This window comes from Lactuca saligna, chromosome 9 (assembly GCF_052625555.1).
Source record: "Lactuca saligna cultivar CGN05327 chromosome 9, ASM5262555v1, whole genome shotgun sequence".
Classification (NCBI taxonomy): Eukaryota; Viridiplantae; Streptophyta; class Magnoliopsida; order Asterales; family Asteraceae; genus Lactuca; species Lactuca saligna.
This window is the reverse complement of record NC_136425.1, coordinates 9,357,408-9,377,840: the sequence shown is the minus strand read 5'-3', so window position 1 is coordinate 9,377,840 and position 20,433 is coordinate 9,357,408. Positions and strand designations below refer to the sequence as shown.

The 20,433-nt window shown below is 31.6% G+C and overlaps 2 protein-coding genes across 2 annotated transcripts; both read left to right on the top strand.

Annotated features, from left to right (window-relative positions):
- Positions 1 to 732: 732 nt before the first annotated feature.
- LOC145015966 (uncharacterized) lies at positions 733 to 1,774 on the top strand. Its single transcript, XM_078974426.1, has 2 exons — positions 733 to 831; positions 914 to 1,774. The coding sequence occupies exons 1-2, from the start codon at positions 733 to 735 to the stop codon at positions 1,772 to 1,774; spliced, it is 960 nt and encodes a 319-aa protein (XP_078830552.1).
- An 11,511-nt stretch (positions 1,775 to 13,285) lies between these two features.
- On the top strand, positions 13,286 to 14,378 carry LOC145018555 (uncharacterized). The gene is made up of 2 exons (XM_078976434.1): positions 13,286 to 13,747; positions 13,828 to 14,378. The coding sequence occupies exons 1-2, from the start codon at positions 13,303 to 13,305 to the stop codon at positions 14,268 to 14,270; spliced, it is 888 nt and encodes a 295-aa protein (XP_078832560.1). The 5' UTR covers positions 13,286 to 13,302; the 3' UTR covers positions 14,271 to 14,378.
- The last annotated feature ends 6,055 nt before the right edge of the window (positions 14,379 to 20,433 follow it).

Genomic DNA, 20,433 nt, shown 5'->3' with positions numbered 1-20,433 from the left:
GGGTGATGATGTTGGGAAATTGTGTTATGTGTTTTTTAAGATGGTATCAGAGCAGTGAGGCTTCGATCTTGGTTTCCGATGATCATCGTCATCGTATTTAAGGTAGTTTCCTTCCTGGTTGTCTTTTGTTTAGATTTGGTTTGATTCAACGTGTCTAGACTTTCACAGCTGGTTATCCTAGAGATCTTGTTCAGATTCTCTAGTGGTTAAACCTTTTTTGTGATCATCTAGGGTTTGATTGTTCTTTTACAATTTGTTTTTTGTTCGTAAAAGTTCTTTTATATCTCTTGTTCTTTGAGATCTTGGTACTACGAGGTTCTTGGTATTGTTGCAGGTCTGTTGTCAAGTATAGATCTTTGTTGACTGGTTTTCTACGAGTAGAGATCCTTGGTTGTAGAACGTCGGTTATAAGATCGATCAATATTGTTCTTTGAAATAACTCTCTTGAGAACGGATTTCATCACCGTTAAATCTTGTAGGGAACAGAGTAATAAGAGTCGATTTGCTTCTTTTCTTCATGACTATTTGTGAGCCTTCTTATTCCCTTTTGCCTTTCTTTCTAGCTGTAGATTCTGGGAGATCCTGGTTGTTTTGTATACACCACTTGTTATATTGTTGTTTTTTCGTGAGTAGCTCTGTGATTCTTGTCTTGGGCCCAACATACTTTGGTGACCATCTGGACTTATAAGAATCTCAGTTGTCTGATTTTTTATTTGTTTTTTTCTTTACATCATGACTGGAGCTGCAATTGGTTCTGAGTCTGGTAGTGGTTCTAAGACTGATTCTATGAACTACGATGATCCTTTGTTTATTCATCCCTTTGATAATATTGTAACTACTATTGTAAACTTTAAACTAACTGGGACTGAGAATTTTTGTGTATAGCGTAGTTCTATGACTACAAGTCTTAAAGTTAGGGTTTGTTGAAGGTAAGGAGACTAAGGATTCCAATGATGAAAGTCAGTATTTGAAGTGGGAGCGTGCTAATGCAGTTGTTTGCTCATGTATCCTTGGTTTCTTATATGAGTCTATATACCCTGGTCATGCTTGTTCTGAATCTGCTAAAGAAATATGGGATGAATTGTTTGAAACTTATAATCAAGCACATGGTTCAGTTTTCTTTAATGTTCATCAACGTATCAATTCTCTTAGTCAAAATGGGTCTTCATTATCTGAATATTATAACAAACTTGATACTCTCTGGAAAGAATTAGATGGTCTTACAAATCTTGCTGAATGTACTTGTGAGGCTGCTACTAGGTATAATGATCATTCTAAGCTAATGAAGTTAATGCAGCTTTTAAGTGGTCTTGATGAATCTTTTAGTCAAGTTAAGAGTCACATACTTTTAATAGATCCTCTTCCCAATATGTTAACTCTACTTTTTCTATTGTCTCTAGAGAGGAGTCTCATAAAAAGGAATGAGGCTCTTTCTTCTTCCACTAATGTCTCTAAAACTCAGTCATTTGCATTTACTAGTAGGTTCAATGATAAGAGAGGTCAAAATAATAACTCAAACAGAGGACGAAATCAAAATTTACAGTGTAAAAACTGTGGACTTATGGGACATCTTATTGAAAGATGCTATAAACTAATTGGATACCCAAAAGATTTTAAATTCAGAAATGAAACTAATAATGATAACATGAAGAGTCAAAGTAAATCTTTTTCTAGTAACTCCTCATCTGTTTCTTCTAGTAGTTTTTTGTCTTCTAGTGTTGCTTTGGATGTAGCTGGAAGTAGTAATGCTCACTATCTTATGAGTGAACAATAGAATAAGTTGTTGAGTCTCATTAGTGAGAAGTCTTTTGTCCCTAACGAAAATTCTGTGAGTGCTAATATGGCAGGTATTTCTTTGTTTAAAACATATAATTCTACCTTTAATAATCAAAAATGAGTTGTTGACACAAATGCAAATCAACATATGACCTCAGTTGAGTCACTTGTCCATGATACTATTGATGTTTCTGTAACGCCTGTGTTTCCAGGCTTGCCATTTTTAGCAATGTAATGGTCTAAGTTAACCTTTGTAACCCGTTTTGAAATAATAAGATTGTATTATTGGAGTATAATGTGTTTTGTGCTTAATTGCTTAATTATGTGGTTTGATTAATTAAGAATAAAAATAAGCGTCAAAATTTAAGTGTAAAATAAACTTGATATCTTTAGATAATGTTGTAGTAGTTGAAACAAGGTTTCCGAAGATATAAAGAATGCCGAAATCCGAGTTATAACGAAGAAGTTATGACCTGTCAAAGTTTCGCGACAGAACCGGCACGACACAGCGCGACGTAAAAAGTGAATTTATGTTAGAGCGATATTTAGCCTTAGCAATCTAAATGAAAGTCGTAGAGTACGTCAAACCATGAGCGTGCATAAAAAGAACGCCCAAATCTGACTTCGTATGAGGAAGTTATGATTTTTCGAAGTTTCGACTTAGCAGTATGCAGCCCGAATGCTCGATTTGAGACCGAGCGGTTTTTAGCCGAAACAATCTAAATGAGAATTGAAGATCTCATTAATTTTAGTAAAACGATAAAAAGATAGGTGAAAACGGACGTCGGATGAAGAAGTTATGATTTTATAACGGAGTTTTCCTGTCCCGGCCAACTAAAAATAAATAATAAAAAATAAACTCAAAATTAGCCGACGGAGTCTAAACGAAAGTTGTAGATCGTAGTCTCACCTACGCGTGGATATAAAGAGCGTCGAAAACGGAGTTCGTATGAGGAAGATATGATTTTTTGAAGTTTATTTAATAAATTCGGTATTTAATTTAAATACAAATTCGCTGATATTATCCATGGGGGGGAGTCACCGGCCTTATCCCCGTTACGCCCCGCGTACATAAATTACGCCCCGCGTAAATCGCAGATCCAGCCCCTATAAAAGGCTTGCGAGGGCAGCCGAAAGTTTTGTTCATTTCTTCTCTTCTCTCTCCCGTTTTGCATCGTTTTGCGTGCCAGAAATACCCCGAAGCCCCGGTAATATTCCCGAGTCCCGAAGCGAGTCACGAGATCCTGAAGATCCCGAGAAGTGCGGTTTCCGAGCCGAAGCTCTGCCCGCGAGAAGTTCAATTTTCGTAGAGATCTTCCAGATCTGCTGAGGATTACGACTTATGCAAGCCGTAGTGATGTCCGATCATCTTCTGATCAAGTGAGTGTATACTACCTTTCATAAACGCAATAATAATACAAGTATGGTTCGAGGGTATTAAGTTTATTGTCGTTTATACGTGTGAATGCGTTGTTACTTTCTCCTAACGTATAATTATAAAGTATTTTATACGAGATACGTGTTATGTGTATATTTTGTTGTTATGTGTGTGAATGTATATTCACTTTCTTCTATCTTACAGATATGATTATTTCTATATGAAATACGTGTTATGTGTGTGTGCCTCATCTGTTATATGGAAAATGTATTGATCAAGCATGCCATACAGGTTTTGAAAATATGTATAAAAATGTATGTTTTTATCTACTAATATGTTGGGTAGAACATGGGTAGATAGTTGGTGTGTAATAAACAAATGAGAGGCCTCGTTGTTGTTTTGATCCAGTCTTCTAGCGAAATTTAGATGACGACCACGGACTTTTCTAGACAGTCCAGTGGAACGCTATCAGGCTCATAACCTGTAGGTGTTAATGAACTTGGGTGTTCATTCGCTGTATTCCATCCCCCTCATGGTTGCCTTATTTGACTTATATTGCTGAGGAAACCCCGCAGCATGTGTTGTCACCCCGATGAAAATATTCTTAGATTAGGTCCCTTGTGTTAGTTATTTTAGGGACGTAAAGTGAGAATAACGGGAATGGGTAACTGGGTTATTGTTGGTTGATAATAATTAATTTAATTATTTATTGTGGGTTGAAAACCCTATATGCTCACCAGGCTCTCAAGCCTGACCCACTCAGTTTTATTTGTATTACAGGAAGTGGCGCAAGGGCGTAAGATGGATGAACCGTCAAGTTGTTTTATTTACAAGTCTGTATATGTAAATATTTGTTGAATGACTTGTAATGTTATCGTTTATGCTTATTGGTCTGTATCGGAACATGACACCCCGAGTTTTGATTATAATGAAAATACATTTCTTTTATGAAATGCTTTGGTAAACATTGTTTTATCATGTTTTGTTTTTGGGAACAAATTCCGCAACTCTTTCAAATCAAAAGGATTTACTCTGAAAATATTTAAAAACATAAATGAAAATCGGTCTTTTCTGGCCGAGATTTTGGGGATGTCACAGTTTCAAAATTGAATCTTCTTGAGAGTCATCCTAATTGATCTTGTGCCAAATTTGATAAAATTGGAAATTTATAATTTTCTGAAAAGTTAAAATTGTTTGATGTCTTTATTATTCCTGATTTTAATGTGGATTTACTCTCTGTGCATAAGTTGTGTAAAGATACAATTTGTGAAGTTGTTTTCAATGAACATGAGTGTAAAATTCAGGATATACAGTCAATAAAGGTGGTGGAGAATGGTAGAGAAACTGGGGGATTATATTATCTTAATTCTTTTCCCTCAGGTATTAGTTCTTGCAAAGCTAACTTTGCTAAATGTTTTGTATCTAAACTAACTTGGCATAGTAGATTAGGTCATCCAACTGAACAAGATTTGAATTGTTTAAAAGATAAACTTAGTTTTACTAATATTGATCTTCCTCTTTGTGATGTCTGTCACAAGGCTAAGCAAACACGTGAACCTTTTCCTCTTAGTGTTCATAATACCTCTAGTCTTGGAGAGTTAATTCATCTTGATGTGCGGGGTCCCTATAGAGTGACTACTAGGGAAGGCTTTAGGTATTTTGATTGTTGTGGATGATTTCACAAGGGCTACTTAGGTATATCTTTTAAAAAGTAAAGTTGAAGTTCATGTTTGCTTTATTTCTTTCTTTAGTATTTTGTTAACTCAGTTTGATTCAAAAATCAAGGTTGTTCGATCAAATAACGGGACTGAATTTCTAAATTCAAAAACGGATTCTTTTTTTAAACTCAATGGAATTTTGCATCAAACATCTTGTGTCTATCCACCACATCAGAATATGGTGGTTGAAAGGAAATACATACCTATTTTAAATGTTGCTACGTCTTTGTTGTTTCAATCTGCTCTTCCAGTTGTCTACTGAGGAGAACTTCTGTTTTTTTAATAAATAGAATGCCTACTTCTGTTTTAAAAGGCTTGTCTCCTTATGATTTAATTTTTTTAAAAAAAAAAAAAAAAAACTGTGTTTGAACATTTAAGTGTGTTTGGTAGTCTGTGCTTTGCTACCACACTAAATAATCAAGATAAGTTTTATGAAATGGCTGAAAAATGTGTTTTTTTAGGATATTTTTCTGAGAAAAAGGGATATAAGTTATTGAGTCTTGATACAGAGTCTATTTTTGTTTCTAGGGATGTGAAGTTTTATGAATCTGTATTTCCCTTTAATATGAAGTCTAAAAATGTTGATAAACAGTCTTTTTTTAATAATTTTGTAGACTCTTTTTCCTGTTATGATATAAATAGTTTTGACTATGTAAATGATGTTATTGATTTGGATGACCTATGTCTTAACCACCTGATGGATGGTTCTAGTGCAGCTAAGAATCTGAGTGATACTTTTTTTGATACTACACATGATAGTCAGACTAGCAAGGCATCTGTGCCTCTGTCTGGTGAGTCTATGCCAGGACCTTCAAGTATTTATGAGGAAAGCAGTCACTCAGATTCCTTGCCTTCCTTAGGACAGTCTATAGGGGCTTCCAAGTCTAGAAGAGAGTCACGAATGCCTGTTAAATTTAATGATTACATTGTTGAGGTTAAGTATAAATATAACATTGAACGTACTCTAAACTATTCTGTTCTTAATGAAGAAAATAAGTGTTTTGTTTCTAATCTTAATAAAATAGTTGAACCAAAGAACTTTAATGAAGCCTCTTCTGATCCTACTTAGATAGAGGCAATGAATAAAGAAATGGAAGCTTTATATATGAATCGTACTTGGGAGATTGTTGATTTACCAAAAAACAGGAAGCCAATTGGTTGTAAGTCAGTATATAGAATTAAATATAAACCTGATGGTATGGTTGATAGATATAAGGCTCATCTTGTAGCCAAAAGCTATAATCAGAGAGCAGGTATAGACTATCAAGAAACATTCTCTCCCGTGGCCAAAATAGTTACTGTTTGTATAGTTTTGTCTTTGTCTGTAAATAGATCTTGCGCTTTGTATCAACTTGACATAAATAATGCCTTTCTTTATGGAGATTTGTCTGAGGAAGTTTTTATGAGTCTTCCTCCAGGCTATCATTCATAAGGGGATACAAGAGTGTGAAGACTAGTAAAGTCGTTATATGGGCTAAGACAGGCTCTTAGAAAATGGAATGAAAAACTTTGCACTGGATTGCTTAGTTATGGTTTTGGTCAAAGTGTGAATGACTATTCTTTGTTTGTTAGAAATAGAAACAACTCCATTATTGTTTACTGGTATATGTTGATGATATAATTTTGACAGAAAATAATGAAACAAAATTCAAAACATAAAAACTTTTTTAAACTCAAAATTTTTGATAAAAGATTTAGGGAAGTTGAATTATTTTCTTGGCATTAAGGTTTTGAATATAAATCAAGGAATTTGTTTGAATCAAAGAAAATATTGTATTGAACTTTTGCATGAGTTTGGTATGTTGAGCTGTAAACATGCTTTAACTTATTTAGTGGCAAACTTTGTTCCTAAAAGTAGTTCAGGTTCAGATGATCATTTGTTAACAAATGTAACTGAATTTCAAAAGTTGGTTGGAAAATTAATACACCTTACTATTAGTAGACCAGGCATTTCATACATTGTACAAATTCTTAGCCAATTCATGCATAAACCACATATATCTCATCTGAATATAGGTTTTCAGACTGCTTAGATATTTAAAGGGCAGTCCTAGTAGAGGTATTGACATATACTTTTGACTTAATGGGTTTTGTTGATGCTGATTGGGCAAAATGTTTATCTTCCAGGAGGTTAGTTACATGTTATTTTGTTTATGTTGGAAGTTCTTTAGTATCTTGGAAAAGTAAGAAACATGTAACTGTTTCAAGATCATCAACTGAATCTGAATACAAGGCCTTAGGTAATCGTTGCTTGTGAGATAATGTTGATTTTAAAAATTCTGTTTGATTTGGGAATTAAAGGTTTAACTCCAGTTAAAGTTTTTTGTGATAATGAGTCAGCAATAAAACTTTCTTTGAATCTAGTTTTCCATGAGAAGACAAAACATTTTGAAATTGACTTGCATTTTTTTAGAGAAAAGGTTGCTAATGGGGTTTTGAAAGTTGAAAAAATAAGCTCTTCCAAACAAAGAGCATATATTTTAACCAAAATTTTAAATTATGTGCAACATAATTTTTTGCTAAATAAAATTGGTTTGGTTAATCCTTTTTGGTAATAGTTAATGTTTTTTTAATGTTAAGTTTGAGGAGGAGTGTTGAAAATACATGTTAGATACAAACTTAACATTCATAATTTTGAAGGGGTTAAAAAGGTAAGTTAATTTATTACTATATATGTTATTTGAGTAATTTGTGGGCTGCTTGTGTTATGTAAATGTTTATTGTGGGCTGTAGAACAATTTTTGATTGAATATGTTCGGGTTTGTACGCCGGTTAAAAAGATACGTTTACCCGAGTACTTAAAGGGTAAAGTGGTCAATGGAGCAGTTCAGTTGAATCATTTTTTACACTCGATCAGTTTCTTTTGCTCTCGTTATCTCTTCAGACTAACAACTAAGGTTTCTAGTTTTTATGGTTTGTTCTTCTGTTCTTGTTAATAGATTAGGCTGAGTGAAATTAAGAGAGTAGATTATGATTGTTGTAGTGAGGTTTTAATTGTAAGTACGATTGTAAACCATTTGTCTGTTTGTCTTCAAATGATATAATGGATGATGATGTTGAGAAATTGTGTTATATGTTTTTTAAGAGAAATCTACAGGAAAATCTTAAACTTTTGAGAAAAATTTTTAAAAAACTTATAATTTTTTTTAACAAGAAAGTCTCATTATTTTTGAGAAAATCACATAATCTGTTATTTGTTGTTCAGATATAAAAAATGACTTTTTCGTTAATTTGGGCAAAATGTTAAATAATCGGACTTTTCTGTAAAAAAAACTTTTTGACTTGTTTGAAAATTTTCACAAAAGTTTGAGACTTTTATGTATATTTCCCTTTGGTTATTAGTATTTTTTATCTACATTTGACCATTTAACTTGCTTTTTGTCTACATTAGTCCTTATAACCGTCTACTTCAGGTTAAATCGGAAAAAAGACTTAATAGGATAATATATATATATATATATATATATATATATATACATATATATATATATATATATATATATATTGTGTACACACTTAATCATTATGATCGGTTTCTTTAGATTTTGTTCACGACATCCTACGTGGGACAAACATTAATGAGGTGTTATTATACGTGACTCGTCATTCACTTATATCAGTAACATAGTTCACGACTCGGGAAAATAATGTTGGTGCCCTAGTTTCTCTAAGCAGAATATGTTTTCAATTTTGATTTCAACTATCTCCATAGCAGACAACGAGATTCATTGTGATTGCTTCCTACAAACTCGAATTTGCACTTCCAATACAAAATAATTAAGGAAGACGCTAAAAAAATTTGAACTTCCAAAACAAAAGAGCACTATGGAATTTTTTTTATCTATCTTCATAGTAGACAATGAGTTTGCGATTGTTTCCTCCCAACTTGAATTTGCACTTCCAAGACAAAGAATATCATTGTCTGCTATGGAGATAGATGAAACCGAAGCCAAAGACATCTTTTGTTAGGAGATAACTAGGGTACCAACATTATTTGACTTATTCGTGAATTAGCTTACTACTATAAGTGAATGACAAGCCACGTATGAGAACTCATCATTTATAATTGTCCAACGTAGGATGTCGTGAGCAAATCTTAAGAAACTGATCATAAGGACTAAATGTGTACACGGATATTAAGGACTAAATGTATACAAACTGAAAAACATATTACCCTATTAAGTCATTTTTTCGGCTTAACCTGAAGTAGTCGATTATAAGGACTAAATGTCGAAAAAAACAAGTTAAATTGTGAAAGGTGGGCAAAAAAAAACTCAGTAACCAAATATTTACAAATCAAAAAATATATTGTCATTTTAAGTCATTGTCCCCTTTTAGAATTAAGGAATTTGATTTTAACTAGGATTTTGCCCTTTGTGTTTTGTAAGTTCAATTTTGATGATTGTATCAACAAAAGTTAAATAATGTTGTATTTGTTAGTAGATAAAAATACAAGCATGGTACCACCAACTAACTACAATATATATATGGTTGAATGAAAATGTATTATATATGATCAAATTTATAAGTAGGAAACATACATAAAATGAAGTAAGAAAAAAAGAAACTGAAATTTATATTTACACGCACATAAAGATAAGTAACTAAGATTTATTTTTTAAAGTTGACGAACAGAAGTTCAATTAATCAAAAATATATTATATATAACTCAACTCATACGTAGAAAACATATATAAAATTAAGTACAAAAACACTATATATATATATATATATATATATATATATATATATATATATATATATTTATGGAAATGTAGACAAACTAAAATTTATATCAACACGTACACAAAAAAGAAATTCTTTTTTTAATTAAAGAACGAAAGTTCTAAATTTACATCGAAATATTAACCACTTGAAATTTATACTGACACATACATAAAATAAACTCGTAAAAATTAGTTTTTTTTTTTTTTTTTTTTTTTTTAAATTAACGAAGGAAAATTATGAAGGAAAATCAAATTGTGTATAAAAGTAGAGGGTAGGAAATATAATTTTCAAAGTTTTTAAAATTACGGAAAGGTCAGAGTGACAATTTAAAAAACAAAGGAAGGATTATCATTTTACAAAGTTTTTTAAAAAGTATAGAGTAGAGAATATATTTTTCGAAACTGCAAATAGAAGACCATAATCATAAATAATATTATAAATATAGGCCAAAAGTATTTAAAAATAATAATAATAAGGACTATAAATAAAATATAAGACCAAATATGTTATAAAAGTTTTAAAAAAATGGGATGAAAATGTAAAGAGGAAGAACAAGGGATTGCTTGATGGAACTTGTACTATTCATCGCGTTGCCTTTGGTTAGTAATAGAATTCCATCATTTTTTTTTTCAAGTTTTGAAAGGAAATTGAAATTCCAAATGATTTTAATTTTACCATTACCATAAAAATGTATTAAAATCTCATTTACAAAGGGATTTTTGAAGATAATCATCTCAGATTCTACGATCACCGTCACATTTAGGGATGTCAACGAAACCAAACGGGATCAAAATAGATGTCCCTGCCCCCGCTCCAAAAATCAGTTACTGCTCCCACCCCTGTTTTCATAGCATAGCCCCCAATCCCGTCCCCGTTTCCTCTTTTTATAGGCTAAATATTGATTTTTTTGCTAAAAAAATTGTTATATTTTGAACTAAAAAACTATTTTTTATTACTTTAAAAACTTAAAATCTAGTCTTTTAACAATTAAAAAAAATTAAAAATCCAACATTACAAAACGACAAATTCAACAAACTTAGGCCCTGTTTGTTTACCTCTTAATTGAAAAATTAAGAGGTAAGCTCTTAAAAATTCAAATGTGGCTTGTTTGGTGCCCTCTTATTAAACCCCTCTGAATTTGATAAATGTCTCTTAAAAATTAAGAGTTCAATCCACATCTGAAAAAATAAAAAGACGGACGCTGCCCTCTTAGGTCTCGCTCTTTTCTTTCTTCTCAAAATCACATCTCCAATTTTCTTTCTCATCGCCGCACATAGCAAACCTCCACCCCGCACGTAGTCGCCGACGTCTCTCCGCCTCCAGCTCTGTTTCCGGCGTCTTCTCCGATAGCTGCGCCACAGCGACATCGCCTCTTTCTTTCCTTCCTATACCGTCTCCCTCCAGGTCCGACTTTCTCCCCTCCAGCTCCGACGCCTTGCGCTCGCTCCCACCGATTGCTCCGACCGACGAAGCTAGCGACGGCGGTACAGACGCAGCCAGCAACGCCGACAGCGGTACAGACGCAGCCAGCGACTGCTCCTTCTTCCTTCCGCCGCGGTACACCGATTCTTCCCTTCTTCCTTCCGCCTGCGACTGTTCCTTCTTTCCCTTCAAGATTGAAAGTAAAAAATCGAATTTATTATGCTATATATTTCTGATTTCTTAAATCAAAATTAATACTTGATGTTTTACTCCATTATTATGTTATATGCTTCATTATGTTGTTATATGTTGGGTAGTGATGTTATATGTTTCAATTTGAATGTGTTCAATGAGTATGATCAAATATTGATGCTGAAATTTGATGTTATGTTTGATTCAATGTTGATGCTGAATGTTGATGCTGAATTTAGATGTTATATGCAGAATTTTGATGTTATATGCTGAATTTAGATGTTATATGCAGAATTTTGATGTTATATGATGAGTTTTGATGTTATATGCAGAATTTTGATGTTATATGATGAGTTTTGATGTTATAAGCCGAATTTTAGTGTTATTTTGATGTTATGTTTAATGTTTTCATGATAATTATGCTGGAATTTTGTTGCTGAATTCTTACTTCTCTTTGATGTTCATGAAATATCCATTACTTTTGCTATTGTGCATTTGTTTTGTTGAAGTAATTATTGATAATGTGCCTTTATATTGTTTAAATTGTTGTTGAAAATGTGTATTTGCAATGTTGAACTTGTTAAAACATACATTTTTTTGTTGAATTGATAAAAGCAATGGGAGAAAAGAAGGATAGGATTAGTTGGAAGGTTGAAGGTGTAGAAAAAACGTTTCTAGAAGCTTGTTTACGTGAAGTTACGATTAATGGAAGGGAAGGGAGTAGTTTGAAAGCATTATCTTGGAGGAATGTTGCTGAAACATTAAAAATTGAACATAACTTCATTGTCGACCAAAAACAAATGAAGAACCGCTATGACTACCTAAAGTCAAAATTTGGTGCTTTTTTGAAAACCGGCAATGTGTACAATTCAACAACCAACACCTTCAATCTTTCCAAAGAAGAATGGGAACTAGAATCGAAGGTATTTTATTTAGTTATAAAAAATATATTATCATCTTTAAATAATAAAATATTTGTTCCAAACAGTCAAACAAACATGTGGATTCTTTGAGACGCACGCCACTACCGTACCCCGACCTTTGCACACAGTTGTTTGAAGGCGCGACTGCGACAGGCATTCATAGTTGGGGGCCAACTTCTACCCTTCCCCGTCCTACTCAAGAGTCAAGTCAGTATAGTTTGCATGACTTTGATGACATTGATTGCACTCAACAAGAAACTGTAGGTCTCAGTGACGAGTCATCCGCTCAATCAAAAAAAAGAAAGAATACGGATACGACAAAGAGTCAAAATAAAAGTAAAGATAAAGGCAAAGATAAGGGTAAAGATGCATCCAATTCAAGATTGCTTGAAATCGGGGAAGATATTGCCACAGTTGCTAAAATATTTGTGGAAAAGCATTCTTCTTCAAATTTGGATGCGTGTATGGAAAAATTGGAGAAGTTAGGATGGGGAATATTTGATCCAAGATACACTACTGCTGTTGCTCTTTTTGGTGAAAGTGCGGATAAGAGGCACGTGTGGTTAACCATTGATCCAGCTATTTGTGAGAATTGGGTCAAGACTGTTGGAACACATTACGGAATGTTTCGCTAAGTAGATTTTTTGAATGTTTTGATGGTTTTTTTTGGATAACTAGATGTTTGGTTTGAACTAGATGGCTTTTTTTTTGGATTACTTGATGTTTGGTTTGAACTAGATGGTTTTTTTTTGGATTACTTGACATTAATGACTTGATGTTTTGGATGACTTGATGTTTTGGATTACTTGGTGTTTTGGATTATTTGATATTAATGGCTTGATGAATTTTTATATTATATGTTGTTAATATAATTGTTATGTATTTTCAAAATAACAGATTGCTCATGGATTCGGATGAAGAAATTGCATTTTTCATGTTACTATGTTGCTATTGGTTGAATCTAGCATTCAACAGAATTGGAAGGGCAATTGATAATGATTCGGAAATGAGTGGTCATCAACATACACAAGAATTGTTACATGGAACTTCTACACAATGTAAAGACCTGATGCGTCTTTCACGTGAAGCATATGTACTTTTATGCAATCATTTTAGACGAAATAATTGGTTGCAAAGTAGTAGGCATATAAGCGTTGAAGAAAAGATGGCTATGTTCTTAACTACTATAGCACATAATAAACGGTTCAGGATTATCAAACGAAGGTTTCAACACTCCACAGAAACAGTTCATAGATGCTTTCATGAGGTGCTAAATGCAATGATGATTTTTGCAAAAGAAGTTATAGTGCCAACGAATTCTAATGCAACTGTGAATTCCTCAGAGAGGCATCGTAAGCTAAAAGAAATCTTTCCTGGAGCAATAGGTGCGCTAGATGGAACTCTTGTACATGCAGTCGTGCCTGCTGATCAACAAACTCGCTATAGGGGAAGAGGAAAAGGTGAATGCTTTCAAAATGTTTTAGGAATTTGTGATTTTGATATGATGTTCACATTCGTATGGGCCGGTTGGGAGGATATAACACATGATTCGCGAGTTTTGAAAGAAGTTGCATGTAACCCGACTTCAGGCTTTCCGTTCCCTCCTCCAGGTTTTTAATTCTTTTTAAGATTATTCTAAAATACGATATTAAATTTCTATATATAATACTTCCTTTACTGATGTGTACAGATAAATATTACCTTTGCGATGCTGCATACACCAACACTCGTGGATTTATGACTCCTTATCGCAACACGAGGTATTGGTTAGCCGACTATCGACGACGACGTCCGTTAACTAAGGAAGAAAAATTCAATCATGCACATGCGCAACTCAGAAATGTTATTGAACGTGCTTACGGTGTTTTGAAGGCGAGATTCCCAATTCTAAAGCGAATGGCTCCTTTTCCTTTTTCAGTGCAAAGAGATATAGTCGTTGCTTGTTTTGCAGTCCACAATTTCATAAGGAAATGCGATATTCATGATGAGTTATTTATGGCGTTCGAGGAGAACAATGCTCAACCACAAGGGGGACAAAATGATGTCGAAAACGTACACGATATGGAATGGGGTTCACAAGGAAATGAATACATGGATAATTTACGTGACCAGATTGCGAATCAATTGGGATGAAATTAGATTTGTAGGATTTTATTTGGATTTTAGTATGATATTGTGGATTTAAAAATATTTATGTTTGATTTGGATTTGTGTTTAATTTTGATTTATGCTAAATTTGAATTTTATATGGTGTTTATATATTTTTTAATACATAATTAAGAATTTTTATTAGGTTATTTTCTAAATAAACAGATGAATTTAATTAAAAAAATAAAACAGAAGGGTAAAATGGTCATTTTAATAATTCAGCAGAACAATTCAGAGGTCCCAACCAAACAGCATGTTAAACATTCAGTTCTTAAAATTTCAGACCCTCTTAGAAATTCAGACCTCTTAAAAATTCAGATCTTAAAAATTCAGATCCTGCCAAACAGCCCCTTACTAATATAAAATACTAAAAATGCAACATTACAAAAAAAAAATGAAAACATGTCCAAAAATATATAATCCATTCACTATCGTATCGTCGTATGTTATGAATTTGAAGAAAGTGAAGCATGTTACCAATTCACTATCCTATCCTACCCTTCACCAATTCACTATCCTATCCTACTAGGGTAGGTCAAACACCCATAAGATTAATGTAATATATTAATCTGTTAGACAAAAGTATTATAAAAATGGTTATTTTTAGGATAAAAATTATTTTGTAATAGATAATATATGGAAGACAAAAAAATCATATATTTATAGACAGAAATATTATAATTAGTTAGACATAAATATTATAAAAACGATTATTTTAAATGAGAAAGAAAACTATTTTTATAATAGATATTTTCTATCAGAAAAACAAAAAATGCCATAAAATTAATACAAGATATCAATCTGTTAGACATAAGTATTATAAAAAAAAACGATTATTTTTAAGAAGATAAACATATCATAATAGATATTATAGAAAGAAAACATCATAAGATTAATGTAAGATAATACAATTCGTTAGACAGAAATATTAAAAAACGGTTATTTAAAAAAACTATTTTCATAACATATATTATCTATAAAAAACATCACAAGATTAATATATGATAATACAATATGTTTTACAAAAAAAAATACTAAAATAAAATAACAAATAATATTAAAAATATTGTATTTAAAAAAGAAATGCTTATATTTTTGATTTATTGGCGAAAAAATCCTTATATTTTGTTGGTGACTGATTAAAATCTACTGAAAATTTCTTATGTTTATGTAACATCCCCAAAATACGGACCAAAATTTTCATTTTCGATATAGCAATTCATAAAACAATTTGATGAAAACATCATCAAGTTAATTCATTTCATCAAGAGCCATAGATCATAAGTCTCAAAAATATGTCATAACATAGTAACAATGTCAAAGTAAAATCCTAAGAAATCTCATATGCGGAAATCATGTGTGTGATGAGTTGCTACCACGCCGACTCCTTTCCCTTCGCGAAAGAAGTACCTAAAACCAAAACTAAAAACTGTAAGCATTAAGCTTAGTGAGTTCCCTCATCATACCACACACCATACAATAAACATACTGATAGGCATATCTAGGTGCCCGGCCTACCCTGTTGAGCATATATGGGTACTCAACCTACCTTTGTCAGGCATACCGGAGTGCCTGACTTATCCATTGTCAAGCATATCTAGGTGCTCGACCTATCCTACCAGGCATATATGGGTGTCCGACCTACCCTATGGTTTATTTTAACCGGTTACGGGGACTATTTCACCCCTACCACTACCACATAATAACATAACATAATATACTGTCAACATATATGGGTGCCCGACCTACCATGTCGGTCCTTACAATCGATATTGGGGTCTATCCTACCCCTCCTACCACTATCACATAAAACATAGCACACTAGCATATAATACATAATAGATAGTGGTATACTAGACAATTATCACAAAGATAATTATCTCTACTATAATATACTATTGGTGGGCCGGTATCGGTGCCTTCAACCAACTTCTACAGGAAGGTAACTCACCTCAATGTCGTGAAGTAGCTGAACTGTCCTCGGCTCCGGGATTAACTCCTCTCAAACTCCTACACATAACAATCTCCTTTAATTACCCTTTCATACTTATAACCCCTTTAAGGGTCAACTTTAGTCAAAAGGTCAAAGTCAAAGGTCAACACTCTGGTCAAAGTCAACCTTCTGGTCCAAGTAAACCTTCTGGTTGACTCAACTCACCGAGTTAGTCCATCAACTCGTCAAGTTCCTGGGTCCATAAAACTCTCGAGTCTCGATCCTACTCGTCGAGTTCTTCCACAAATTCGTCACGTTCCCCTTTATACAAGTCGGGGCATTTCACTCACAACTTGCCGAGTTCATCCTTGAACTCGTCAAGTTCCTCTTCATATCAGTTGGGACATTTTGCTCTTAACTCGTCGAGTTCATCCTTAGACTCGTCAAGTTCTTTGATCTTTAAATCCATAAGCACGTCTAACTCGCTGAGTCATCTTCTTGACTTAACGAGTTTGCTCAGTAACAATTAAGGTTGGGGGACCACGACCCAACTCACCGAGTCGTATGAACGACTCGTCGAGTCCCACAAAGTCCAAATATGTTTAGTTGTTTCTAGTCGATTCAAGGCTTCCAAACCATAGATATGGCCTCCTAGGGTGGATATAACACATAAAGTTACAAACTTTACATTCATGCATGGGTTATTTAGCTCAAAAAGACTCTAAAAGTGGTTCATATGATGCATGGGACTCCCATGGCTATAAAGTTGGTACCTTTATGCCATGGAGTCCCTCGAAGACTCTGGATTTGAAGTTGTTACCCCAAAACATGCTTACATCCATGAATGGTTCCATAATATGCTCTAAATGGTCCTAAACTACCCCATGAAAAAGATCTAGTAAACAAATAGGCAAGGTACAAACTTTATACCTCAAATGAACTGAAAATTAAGCACAAACTCTGGATCTACTTGCTTCCTCTAGAACCCCCAAACTTCCTCTTCCTCCTCAAGCTTCAAAATCACCAAAAACACACAACAATGGCTCAAGAACACTCAAAACGGGTTAGGGTTTCGTGGCTAAGGTTTGGAGGTGATCGAGGTTGTAGTTGAGGCCAGATAAAGTGTTTAAATATGGTGCAAGCCCTAAAAATTAGGTTTTACTCTAGCAACCCTACCCGTCGAGTTGAGGCTCTCAACTCATTGAGTAGACTTTAAGTCCTGCATCCAATAATACCATTCCTTCTTGACGAGTTTGGGGCCTCCAACTCGTCGAGTCCCTTCAAAAAATGAGTAATTCATAATTCATAATACATACCAGGAACCGAACGTTACAATTTAGGTCTCATAATCGATTTAATCTCTATCTATTTTTAGTCAATTAAGTCCCAAAAATCATTAATTGCATTCATTTTGACTATTTTACCGGTAAACCGGTCACCAACAGAATATATTGATTTTTTTTGCACATAAATTCAAAATATAAAGATTTTTAATTTTTTTAAATATTATCTTATTATCTTAATATACTTTTTATTTAACAAATTTTATTAACTTACATTAATCTTATAGTATTTTTTTATCTGATAGATGATATCTATTATGTAAATATTTTTTTTTTCTTTTAAAATTAACCGTTTTATAATAGTTTTGTCAAACATAGTATATTATTGTACATTAATCTTATGATATTTTCTTATATTATCTTGTACTAATCTTATAATATTTTCTTTCTGTGGCAAAGAATATATGTTATGAGAATATTTTTTTCTTCTAAAAATAATCATTTGTATTATATTTATGTCTAACTAATTGTATTAACATACATTAATACTATTATATATATTATTTCTCTGATAGAAAATATATATCATCAAATAGTTTTTTTCTTCTAAAAATAATTATTTTTATGATATTTCTATCTAACAGATTGTTATATTATATCAATCTTATAAAAGTATTTATCTTTAGAAAAAAAATTATTTTCATAATAAATATTTTTTATTAGATAAAGAAAATACCATAAGATTAATGTAAGATATCACTATGTTATAATTATTATAAAAATAGTTATGTTTAGAAGAAAAAAAATTATTACATAATAGATATTATTTGTCAAACAAAGAAAGCATTATAAGATTAATGTAAAATAATACAATTAGTTAGACAAAAAAAATTATAAAAACAGTTTTTTTAGAAGGAAAAAACTATTTTTATAATAGATAGTTTATATTAGACAGAAAATATCATAAGATTACTGTAAGATACAAATTTATTAAACAGAAGTATCATAAAAAACGGTTATTTTTAAAAGAAAAAAATATATGTTTTATAATAGATATTATAAGATTAGTGTAAATTAATACAATCCATTAGACATAAATATAATAAATGCGGTTATTTTTAAAAGTTTTCATAACATATATTATCTGTTAGAAAAAGAAATATCATAAGATTAATGTATGATAATACAAACTCTTAAACAAACAAAAAAATACTAAGAAAATAAAATAATATTAAAAAAGTTTTAAAATAATATATTTTATAAAATCCTTATATTTTGGATTTATTTGGGAAAAAATCCTTATATTTTGTAGGCGATCGGTTCAACAACAATTTACCAGTAAAATGGTCAAAATGAATACAATTGACGGTTTTTGTAACTTAACTGAATATATTACGAGGTTTAAATATATTTTTTTTCATTAATTGAACGATTAAGAAAAATACTAAAACAATAGAAGAGGGGTAACTCATATGAGATAAAAATGAAATATTAATTTTAGATTTAGTAATAACTAGTGAAGAAACTCTGCAAAAGCGGGGTTCTAGGCTGTAGATTGTTTGTAAAGGATGTGACTAGGTAAGAATATTTCAAAGTGTTATCACTGGACCATGTACAGTTACACATATAATCTACTATTCTTTCATTCACGTCATTTTAGGCCCCTCTATATCTAAGTAATTTACAAAGATACTACCGAACATAAAAGCAAAAAAGATTTAAAAAAAAAAAAACAACCACGAATCCAATATCAGATACTGATGGGCTAGAAACCATTTAGTGAATATACTATTCCAAAGGTTGTTTCCTAAGATCAAACTTTAATTGATTAAATTTTTTATAAAATACACAATTCAAATATGCTATTTTTTATTTATAACACTTAATGATATTAGATTTGTATGGAAAAAGTCAAAACTATGATTATAAATAAATCAAATTTGACAGTAATTGTCAAGAGCAAGAATTCAAAAGCATTAAAACAAAATACATTGATTATTTTCATTAATTGTTACTACTTAAAATTTATGTTTTACACATTTAAAACTCCAACGGTTAGTTAATTATTGCCAAATATGTAAAATATTATTACTTTTACCAAATATACAAAATACTCTAATTCTTTAAAATTTATGTTTTATATATTTAAAACTCCAACGATTAGTTAATTATTTCTGAATATGTAAAACACTATTACTTTTATCAAATATGCAAAAAACTCTAATTCTTAGCAAATATGCAAAATGTTTACATTGGAGACCATTATTATAAATAGTTAAATAGTTTAAGCACTAAATGTGTAATGTATTGAGTTCGTGGAGATGTAAAAAATATAATGATTTTTTTTTTTTAAATTTGTCCAATAATGGAGTGATCCAATAATATGAATTTATTGTTCCTTAAGGAATTTGGAATTATAATTATTTCCAAATATGTAAAATATTATTACTTTTATCAAATATGCAAAATACTCTAATTCTTAGCAAATATGCAAAATGTTCACATTGGAGACCATTATTGCAAATAGTTAAATAGTTTAATCACTAAATGTGTAATGTATTGAGTTCGTGGAGATGTAAAAAAATAATAATAATAATATTTAAAAGTTGTCCAGTAATATGAATTTACTATTCCTTAAGGAACTTGGAATATATATACATATATATATATATATATATATATATATATATATATATATATATATATATATATATATATTAGTATTTAAAAATTATGTTTTATACATTTAAAACTCCAACGGTTAGTTAATTATTGTTGAATATGTAAAACATTATTACTTTTACCAAATATGCAAAATACTCTAATTCATTAAAATTTATGTTTTATACATTTAAAACTCAAACGGTTAGTTACCAAAGGGCCAATGGTCTAGCGGTAAGGAGTGATCCTCTAATAGAAGAGGTCATGGGTT